Source organism: Microtus pennsylvanicus, chromosome 10 (assembly GCF_037038515.1).
Source record: "Microtus pennsylvanicus isolate mMicPen1 chromosome 10, mMicPen1.hap1, whole genome shotgun sequence".
In the NCBI taxonomy this organism is placed as follows: Eukaryota; Metazoa; Chordata; class Mammalia; order Rodentia; family Cricetidae; genus Microtus; species Microtus pennsylvanicus.
Window position 1 is genome coordinate 79,378,215 of NC_134588.1, and position 11,279 is coordinate 79,389,493.

General features: G+C 39.1%; 1 protein-coding gene across 6 annotated transcripts in view; it reads left to right on the forward strand.

The window, feature by feature from the left end:
• Positions 1-11,279, forward strand: part of Bmpr1a (bone morphogenetic protein receptor type 1A) — a 106,411-nt gene extending 95,132 nt beyond the window's left edge. For all 6 annotated transcript variants that reach the window (XM_075988713.1, XM_075988711.1, XM_075988715.1 and 3 more), the window contains 4 exons: positions 186-483; positions 5,828-6,003; positions 6,894-7,024; positions 7,115-11,279. In XM_075988713.1, coding sequence (XP_075844828.1) covers positions 186-483; positions 5,828-6,003; positions 6,894-7,024; positions 7,115-7,240 — 731 coding nt within the window. In that variant the 3' untranslated portion in view covers positions 7,241-11,279. The remainder of the gene's footprint in view (positions 1-185; positions 484-5,827; positions 6,004-6,893; positions 7,025-7,114) is intronic.

Sequence of the window (11,279 nt, forward strand, 5' to 3'; positions counted from 1 at the left end):
AAATGTAGTGACATAGGAAATGGATTTTTGTTTGTTTGTTACACATTCAAAACATTTTGTGGGTCGAATTAGGAAAGTACTATCTGTACAAAATAAGTAGTTCGTTTCCAATATCCTGAATGTGCATCTGTAACTGCCTAGCACCTCTGCTGACAGCTAACCTTTTAAACTCATTAACTAAACAGGTTTTATAGCTGCAGACATTAAAGGCACTGGCTCCTGGACTCAGCTGTATTTGATTACTGATTACCACGAAAATGGATCTCTCTATGACTTCCTGAAATGTGCCACACTAGACACCAGAGCCCTACTCAAGTTAGCTTACTCTGCTGCCTGTGGTCTCTGCCACCTCCACACAGAAATTTATGGTACCCAAGGAAAGCCTGCAATTGCTCATCGAGACCTGAAGAGCAAAAACATCCTTATTAAGAAAAATGGAAGTTGCTGCATTGCTGACCTGGGTCTGGCTGTTAAATTCAATAGGTAAATGATTTTTTGTTTAATGTTTGGAAATTATTTCAATATCTAACTGGTATTTCTACACAGGGTTACTTTGTTTTTTGTTTTGTTTTGTTTTTTAACAAAGCTATATTTCACTATACTTTTCTGGGGGATTATTGGGGATTGAACCCAGGATCCTACATATACTAAACATACACTCTGTTACTAAATCACATCTTTAGCCTCTATGTAGTTGTTGATTTTCTATTTTTTATGCTTTTATTTCAGTTTACTTTACTTGCTCTTTTTTCAAATAGTTGTCCATGTTACATATAAGTAGCTTGTGACCCAAGTAATTAACAAAGGCCATTAGGTTTGCTTCAGTTCATCTGTATTAAAACAAGGTTATCATGACACTGTGTGGTGGTAGTTGCACGCCAGCACTCGGGAGGCAGAGGCAGGCAAATCTCGGAATCAGCCTGGTCTACAGAGTAAGTTCCAGGACAGCCTGGGCTGTTACACAGAGAAACACTGTCTTGAAACACCTCCCTCCAAAAAAAAGGGGGGAAGGTGGGCACACCTTTAATCCCAACACTCGGGAGGCAAATGTGGGCAGATCTCTGAGTTGTGAGTTCTAGGACAGCCAGGAATACACAGAGATACTCTGTCAAAAAAAGAAAGGAAGGTTATCATAAATATTATTGAATTTTAATCATTTATAGATATTACTCTACTTTTGAGCACTTACATACATAAGTATTTTTTTTCATAATGGATTTCTAGAGATGGGAGGCTATTGAAGGAGTTTTCACATATTAACTTGTGCCATATCATATAGTACTGCTTCAGAACAATATCGTGTGCCAATTTATACTCCTGTAAATGTGGGGAGATAGTTTCTCTTGATTGTCAATTTTCCAGAAACAGTTGGCATTATAAAAATTTCAGGAGCTAGATGGTATGGCACATGTCTTTAATCCCAGCACTTGGAGGCAGAATCAGGCTACAGAGAAGTTCCAGGACAGCCAAAACTACACAGAAAAACCCTTTCTCAAGCTCCTCCCTCCTCCGAAAAACATCAGGTGCCTTTTGAGGCAGTTATCGTGTATTATGATGTAGTTTAAGAATGGAGTGGTTGTTTCACATTTACGACCACAAAAGAAAAGTACTACTTGGGGAACTGAAGAGATGACTTAGCAGTTCAATAAGTGGTTTTTTGTTGTTCAGCAGGCTCGCATACCAAATGTACTTGGTGTTTGTGATGGCATCATCTGGGCTCCAGTGAACTTGGATAGCTCCATTCATCCTGTTTTACTGCCTGCAATAAATGTAGCCTCTCTCTTAGGCTGGCTCTACTCCATACTTGGAGCTTTTCTTCAATGGGGACATTCCTAGTCCTAGCATCTCCAACTTCCTAGATCTCTCTTATTTTGGGGAATTCAGCACTGCTGCAATGTTTTTTTGAAGAACCTTGATAAGGCTTCCATGGCCATTTAACTTACATTAGGTGTGCCTGATGAACCACACGGTGATGCCAGTGAATTCTTCTGCTTTTTCATCACTTAGTCTGCTTGGACCTTTTCTGCCACAGCTGAACGTAGCCTGTCTGTGCCTTGGCAGCTCAAACTGGGAAAATCTTGTCTATAGAATCATTTTGGAGCAGGGTTAAATAAAAAATTTTCCTAAAACCATACTTTTCTAATTAAATAGATGATTTTGTAGTTATTAGTTAATTGCAAGTTTGGATTGGGAAATTCACAAATGTGTGTCTGTCTGTCTGTGTATTACATTTATAAATATATAGTACCATATATGCAATGACTTATTTGTACAATCTCTGAAAGACAAAATTTTATCACTGTCAATAGCTTCCTGAGTCCAGGAAACTAGACTGGTTTTAATTGACTTAAGTAGGATCCTTTACAGAGAGTTCAGATCAGTGAACTAGAAAGTTATGACTGTGGAATAGTGAAGACAGTTCATGGAAATGTAATCATATGGTTAGGCAGTTTAAGACTTGGCTGCCATAAATGAGTGAGCAAACTTTATTATAGTGTAAATTGTTGACCTATTTGCTCCTTCCCCAAAACTTTCTTTTTATGTAGATTCTACTTTTTTTGTATTTGTATTGATTTAGCAGAAGCCAGGAAAATACTTTTGAGCTATTGTAATGTTATCTAATTTCTTACTACTAGCTTATTCTTGTTAACTTTATTGTGTAAAATGGTTTTATACTCCTTTAAAAAATAAGTGAGTAAGGTCCAGTGAGATGGCCGAGTGGGGTAAAGGCACTTGCCACCAAATGATGAAGAAAAGAACTGATTCCTGCAAGTTGTCTTCAGGTTTCCTCCACCAAACATCACAGTCCTTGGGGTCAGAGACGGCTCATTAGTTAAGAACATTTACTGCTGTTTCCAGCACCCTCATGAGAGGCCCACAGTTACATGAAACTCCAGCTCCAGGAGATCCACTGCCATATGCAGATGCCTGCACTCACATAGCACACACACACACCTGAACACATTAAAATAGATCTTTAAAAAAAAAAAAGTCTTAGTCCATTGTGAAGGGGGTGGATATTTTTTTTCAAATCAGGGTTTTCCTGTGTCCTGGAATTGACTTTGTAGACCAGGCTGACCTTGAATTCAGATCTGCCTGCCTCTGCCTCCCAAATGCTGGGATTTAAAGTGTGTGCCACCACACTGTCTTTATTTTTTATTTTTAATTGTATAGCTATTTTTCATGCATGGATATCTGTGTATCACATGCATGCAGTTCCTGCAGAGACCAGAAGAGGGCATCAGATCCCTGAAGATTGGCTACATGTGGTAGTGAGCCACTATGTGGATGTTGGAAATTAAACCCAGGTCCTCTGGAAAAACATGAAGTGCTTTTAACAGCTGAGTTATCTGTTTAGTTCTTAATTCATTACTTTTATTCATCCTCACGTGAGTTTTCAGGACATGGGAAGATTTCAACCCTATTCTTGCCAAGATGGAACATAACTAGCCTCTAGCCTCGGTCTCCATAGAGTTCTTGTTCCCTAAAGCATCATGAACCATGCCTCCACTTTCTGTATTATTTCCTATCAGAACATCCTGGTATGCTCTGCTCATCGTTCCCAGGCCTCTAGCATGCACATCTAAACTCCTCCACATTCCTCCCATAGGCCAGTACTAAAGGCACATCAGTCACACTGTCAAGTTTATCACAGTGACAGCCCTGCCCCTCCTTCTTTGTGTGGTATGTACTGATGCGCATGCAGAAGCCAGAGGAGGATCTCCAATAGCCCTTCTTAACCATTTTGTCATTCTCTTGAGAAAGGGTTTCTCATTAAACCTGAAGTTAGGCTGGTGACTGGAAGCCTCAATGAACATCCTTTCTCCACCCTCCATAGTAGTGGGATTACTGGCGGGAACATGGACGTACCCAGCTTGGGGCTAGGGGTTTGAACTCAGGACCTCTTGTTTGTGCCACAAGTGCTCTTACTCACTGAGCCTGTCCTTATGTTTTGTGTTGCTAGGACAAAAAGTGACAAAAGCCACTTTTGTCTTTAGCCTTTAATGGCTGAGCTATGGTGCCAGCCCAACAGAAACAGCTTTTAAGGAAAGAAAAGGTTCTTTTGTTCATGTGTTCATTATAAAAGGGAAAGCATCATGGTGGGAATGTGAGGTTGCTGCTCACATTGCACCTATAATCAAAAAGCAGAGAGTTGAGCACAAATTGGGGGAGGTCCCTTGCTTTCTCCTTTTTCCATTTTAACCTGTGAACTGGTACCACCTCATTCTGGATGCTCTGTCCTTCATCCATTAAACTACTCTGGAAGCAGGCTCAGAGACCCACCTCCAGGTCTTTCTTAGTTTCTCAGTTGCTTACAAATCTAGTCAAGATGACAGTAAAGATTAACCACCACAGATGTTTTATAAAAAATTATAACACTTTGTATCCCACTCTACTGGAAAACAGTTCTAGAAGTTTGTTTTAGGGACACAAGTTAGGTTTTTAAGTCTAAAAATTCAATTCAAAACCCAGGAAACTAAAAAAAAAAAAAAAAAAAAAAAAAAGATCACAAATACATATTAAAAAAACAAAACCCAGGAAACTAATAAATCATTTTTTACTGGGTTGACTTTTTATAGATACCACTTTTCTTATAATTAAGTAGATTGGATCCTTGAAAAATAACATAATTCTGTATTTTAAATGCTAAGCTTACATCCTGACAGCGGTAGCGCACATGTTTAATCCTAGCATGCAGGAGGCAGAAGCAGGTGGATCTCTCTGAGTTTGAGACCAGCCTGGTCCATAGAGTGAGTTCCAGGACAGCCAGGGCTACACAGGAACTCTGTCTCAAAAAAAGAAGGAGAAACAATGCTAAGCTCATTGTCTAAGAATGGTAACAATAAATGATTCCTCTTCTATTTTCATACTTCTCAGATAGAATTACTTGCCCTTATGTGAAATAGTGTTTTTGCTTTGTTTTGTTTTGTTTTGTTTTTTGAGACAGAGTTTCTCTGTGTAACAGTCCTGGCTGTCTTTATAGGCCAGACTGGCCTCAAACTCACTGAGATCTGTCTGCCTTTGCCTGCCAAGTGCTGGGATTAAAGCTGTGCGCCACCACTGCCCAGCTCCTTTTTCTTTTTCTTAAGACGGGGTCACATGTAGCTCAAGCTGGACTGGAACCAGCTATTTAGCCAAGGATGACCTTGAATTTCTGAGATCATCCTGCCCTTGCCTCATTGGTGCTTAATATTAGGATAATAGGCCATGCTCTGTTTATATGGTGTGGTACCAGGGTCTCATGTATACTAGACAGACAAGCACTGTATGAACTGTAGCACCTCCTCGACCAGCACTGTTACTTTTTGAGAAGTGTAGAATTTCCTTGGAGACAGATCCTTGGCCGAACTCATGAATGATCCTTGTGAGAAAGAGGAAGAGAAAAAAATAAATAAATAAAAGTGCTTGTGTTAATACAGCTTACTGTAAAAAAGACAGAATTAGTGATTTGTGGCAGACATGGTACTAAGGCCCAGAATAGCCTCTCCAGACCATACTGGGGGTGTTATGTAATATGCAATATATAAAGTCTATAAAGGTGCTAAATTTTGTAATGTGACCCCAATAATTTATGGTAAAGAATACAGGAATTTATACATTTAGAAAGAAAAATGTTTATAAAACTGTACAGATATGAGCCGGGTGATTATGGCGCATGCCTTTAATCCCAGCACTCAGGGAGGCAGAGGCAAGCAGATCTCTGTGAGTTCTAGGACAGCCAGAGATAGAGAGAAAAGCCCTGTCTCAAAAAACCAAAAAGAAAAAAAAGTACAGATATGAACTATCATTGACTCTCAACATGGCCATTGTCCTTCTCCTGTCTTAGTGATACAAACGAAGTTGACATACCCTTGAACACCAGGGTGGGCACCAAGCGCTACATGGCTCCTGAAGTGCTGGATGAAAGCCTGAATAAGAACCATTTCCAGCCCTACATCATGGCTGACATCTATAGCTTTGGCTTAATCATTTGGGAAATGGCTCGTCGTTGTATTACAGGAGGTAAGAGTTTGAACCATGTTTTTGATTATGTTTGTTTAGCTCGCATTTAAAAAATAATTACCTAGTCTATACGTCACCTATGTCGGGGTTTTTCCAGGACCACTCTCAGAATCTGTGGCTTCACTAGATTTACTCTAAGACCCTCATATAGTTGTCTTGATTCCTCACATACATTTCAGTGAAAAAATACCTTAAAGTCATCTGAGGGGAGAGGTGCCTAGAGAGGCTCCAACAGCTCAGCCCCTCCCCAGCCAGCTGTGACTGTGGAAAGTGGTGTCATTGCTCATATCTGTTGGCTATCATCAGAGGCCTCCATGTAGTTAGGTGAACTACTCCTAGCACCTGGGAGCTAGGTGACAGCCTCAGTGGTGAATGACTCATTGTTAGGTTCCCAGACAAGAGGCAAGGACTGACCTTGTATCCTTTTTTAATGAGAGCCATAGTGGGCTGTCTTGTGAGCTTGTGTGCATGTGTGATTAGTCTTTCTCTTCAGTAGAGAGGAATAGAAACATTCCTAGGAGTGACAAACAAGTAAACAGATATTGACACCAAAAATTTCAAGAAAATCTTACTTCTTTCTTTAGTGTTTGTTTGTTGTTTGAGAGTTTCATTGCTTGTAGCACAGACTGGCTTGTCACAGTCCTCTTGTCTCAGATCTTAAGTGCCCTACCCCCAAAAGAAACACTATATACCATTGTTGACAGACTCGCCCTGTTAGAGGTAGGGGAAATGATGGATCATAAATAATAGAAACGTATTTACTGTTAAAAAGAGAACCATCCAGGTTATAATTCTTTATGTACGAATTCATTCTTTGTTCTGTAGTTAAGGGAGCTGCTATGTACTCCTCCTCCGTGTTTCTGCTCACTCTGTCTTCTCACTCCCCAAAGGAATAGTGGAGGAATACCAATTACCATATTACAACATGGTGCCCAGTGACCCATCCTATGAAGATATGCGTGAGGTTGTGTGTGTCAAACGATTGCGGCCAATCGTGTCTAACCGCTGGAACAGTGATGAAGTAAGTTGGAACCAAGTCCCTGTAAAGTGGTGAGTGAGTGAATGCTCTGTTACCCCATGCTTACCACGGTCTCTTTGCATTTTTCTTTAGTGTCTTCGAGCAGTTTTGAAGCTGATGTCAGAATGCTGGGCCCATAATCCAGCCTCCAGACTCACAGCTTTGAGAATCAAGAAGACACTTGCAAAAATGGTTGAATCCCAGGATGTAAAGATTTGACAGTTATACAGTTGTAAGGGAGAATCTAGACTGTAAGAACTTCACCCAAGGAATGGGTGGGTTAGCATGGAATAGGATGTTGGCTTGATTTTCAGACTCTTTGCCACATCTTCACAGGCTGCTAACAATAAACCTTCAGAACTCTGCGGAATACAAGATTTGAACTTCCAAACATGTCAATCTTTATACATGGACAGGACAACTGTTTTACAGGTTTTATGAACTACATCAAGACTCCAAGCCTGATAAGAAGCCTCTGGTCTAACTCTGGGCACTCATTCTTCTGTCCATAAAGTGATGCTTTCTGTGAAAGCCTTGAGAAAATTAATGAACTCAGCAGAGATGGAGAAAGACATATTTGCCTTCTCTCAGAGAAAACATCTATTTGCGTTCTATCTTTGTAAACAGCCTACAGATTATGGTCTCTTTGGGATACTACCTGGTTTATGATGGTGCACTATGCCTTTGATATGTACACCAGAATTCCTCTGCTGCCATGGGGCTTAGAAGAAAAGAATGTATGATTGTGCAGGAGGGTATCGTGGCTAGCAGGTTAAACATGCAATATCTGGTCAACATTCGCCAATCTCATGAAAGTCATCTACCTTGTATCTGTATTAACCTCTCCACCAACTTTGTTTTTAACATAATAGTTGTAAAGGCCAAATAAGTTTAAAGTGTCCATAAATTTGGACTATTTCTCTTCTATCACCATTTTGTTTTCTTTTTTGGTAATTATTATTATTATTATTATTATTATTATTTTTTTTGGTTTCTCGAGACAGGGTTTCTCTGTGGCTTTGGAACCTGTCCTGGAACTAGCTCTGTAGACCAGGCTGGTCTCGAACTCACAGAGATCCGCCTGCCTCTGCCTCCCAAGTGCTGGGATTAAAGGCGTGCGCCACCACCGCCCGGCATTATTATTATTTTTATATATATATATAAAACACCACCTGTCCAGAGTTGAAACTCACCTTTTTAAACCATACTTTGGAAGAAAGCGCCTCTTGCTGGAGAAGGCCTTGCAGATTCTGATAACAGTGTGCATGCCTGTGGTCAAATTCTGAAGTCTTTGCTCTCAGTATCTCTTAAAAAGGGAAGTTGTTTACCATGTGTAATGTGCTTTTATTTTCAAAACCTACATAATCATCTTTCTAGCCATATTTTCCTTGCATACTGAACTCTATTCCAAACAGCTCACATGGATCTTATCCATAATGGGGAAATGTTTTAAAGTAGAACCATGTGTGAATTTCAGAATTCATGCATTTAAAAACTTTAGTCAAAAAAGTTCACTAAGATATTGCCTCATTCTTTTATGAAGGATGTCAGCTAATATAAATTTGTCAGTAACTGGTAAATGTATTTTATATATCTAAATCTTTAGAAATTTGCTTTTTACAGTTTCTGATCCCTAACTTGTGAAGACAAAAGAATCAAGCAGAAGTGTCCAGTATCTGGTCACTACCCATATATACACTGAACCGCTGAAATAAATGATGCTTTCTTTTTTTTTTTTTTTAAATAGAGGGCTTGTTCTCTCAAAGAACAGTTCTGGTTAAATCTTACATGCTGATATTATATTATTTAAATGTTTATTCGGCGCAAACAAGCCAGGAGAGGATCAAGTGACATTGTCTCTTTGAATGACACATAAATTAAAGATGATTGCATTATAACATAGTCAACCATTTTAATTTAAATGGGAGGCTGTCCATCTATTCATTTATAACTAAATATAATACACAAATTCCACAAATTTGAGACTTGCTTTGACTATTTAATGCGTTTCATTTAGTGTAACCAAATCCTGAGAACACATAGGAGATTTGAACTACTTAAGCCAAGTTAACCTGGATATATTTTTGCCTCAATAAACTAAGTCTTAAAAATCATTAACATTGGGCTGGAGAGATGGTTAAGAGCATTGCCTGCTCTTCCAAAGGTCCTGAGTTCAATTCCCAGCAACCACATGGTGGCTCACAACCATCTGTAAAGAGGTCTGGCGCCCTCTTCTGGCCTTCAGGCATACAGACAGAATATTGTATACATAATAAATAAATAAATATTTTAAAAAATCATTAACATCTTGATGATATACCTAACAAATGGCAAACTTCATTCTTAGACATGCTTAAATGGTGTGTGGAGGCCGCTATATGATGATTCTTTTCTGATTAGCTTGGTCTGAGGACAGGGGGCTACCAGGAATTAATCCTAAGGCTGATAGTGAGTACTGGAGTCACTGCCTTCCCAAGCTGCCTCTCAGTACTCGTTAGAAACAGTAACATTCTTTAAAGGCCAAATGCTGCTATAGTCCATACGTAGAACCCTAATGTCTAAAGTTGCATTAAACTTATTCTTTTCCTCTCCTTCCTCTTACTCTTAAATTTGAAATTTAAGCCTGGAGAGATGGCTCTGAGGTTAAGAGCACTGGCTGCTCTTCCAGAGATCCTGAGTTCAGTTCCCAGCAACCACATAGTGGCTCACAACCATCTGTAATGAGATCTGATGCCCTCTTCTGCTATGCAAGCATACATGCAGGTAGAACTCTGTATACATAATAAATAAAGCATTTAAAAATATGGGAAATTCAGTGAAATATTTGAAGACTATATCAGCCCTTGGGGTCAGTGAGAAGGCTCCGTGGGTAAAGGCACTTCTGCCAAGCTGCCACCTGCAGTGTAGTCTCTGGGTCACATGCGAAAGGAGAGAACCAGCTATTCCATAATTGTCTTCTGACATCCACACACTCTTTGGCATGCATCCCCCCATGCACCACACACACACACACATAATGCACTCCACATAAGTGTAATTTAAAACAAAAAGTATAAACAACTGGTTAAAAAAGTACTATGTAGTTAGTAATTAATAACTTGTAAAAATCTGCAAACTCATTTGATCCCACTTTGAATCTAGAGTTTAAAAATATGGCTAACATCAGCAATCCTTATAAATCATAGTATTATAAAAGCCCAAACCCAACTACCTAAATACATATCAAATGATCCAGGAAGATATCACGAGTGGTTTGTATGGTCAGGTGTTGCAGGGGTACGGAGCAGGTAAAGATTTGTCCCAGCTTGACTGTCTGAGGCTTCTGCAGCACTGAGAACTGATTTCTCTGGAAATATTGTAACAAAAGGTATTTTAGCATGTTATGTTATCCTTCCCATGTCCAGAAGCGTTTCTCAGCCTGTAAAGCTCTTGTCCTGGAATGTGCTGGGTTTCAGCCATTCGTTCTAATGTTATTCCATCCTTTTTTCTTTTTAGATGTTTTTCCTTATTTAGAATAAAAAGACAGTAATTTTTCAAGAACCATGCATCTCTGATTTGGCCCAAGATAAGTTGTTGGATATTGTCTCTTCCAAGGCAGGTTTCCTAAGTGAAAACCTTGTCTTTTCCAGATATGCGTTGTTTTGAAATGTCTCCAGATGTCTAAGATAATTTCAACAGAAGTTTAATTCATGTTGAAAGAAAAGTTATGTAGCCCTTGTGGTAACAACACAAATTGAGTCAGATATTAAGCAGTGACAGTTTGCTCTCCTCCTGGCTGTGAGGGGGTGGAGACTAGGCAAGCAGATCTTGTTCCTCTGGTGAAGTGTGTGAATCTGCAGGAATGACCATCCCATAAGGAAAGCTTATGAATATGGCTTTTGCAAAGAACTAGACATAATACTGTAATTTTAGGTTGTGCTCTGTATTCTTTCAGTGGGATTATTTAAGCTCTTTAGTGACCTTTATTCTTCCCACTTAAAAGCTAAAATGTAGTATATATTGTATAAAATGAAAATATTATAGCTTAGGGAAACTGTACATAAGGCATTGACTGGTTAAAAGGAGGCATTTTTAATATGCAATTGTAAAACACCAAAAATATAGATTCATCTTTGATATGTAACACACTAAATGTATTTTGTACAAAATCTGATTTAAAAGGTGCCTTATTAAGTTTACCATTAATTGCTTTGTTCTATATACAGATTATGTCCAATGTATCATTTTTCAGTAAATAACCTTATTTTAGTATACTTCA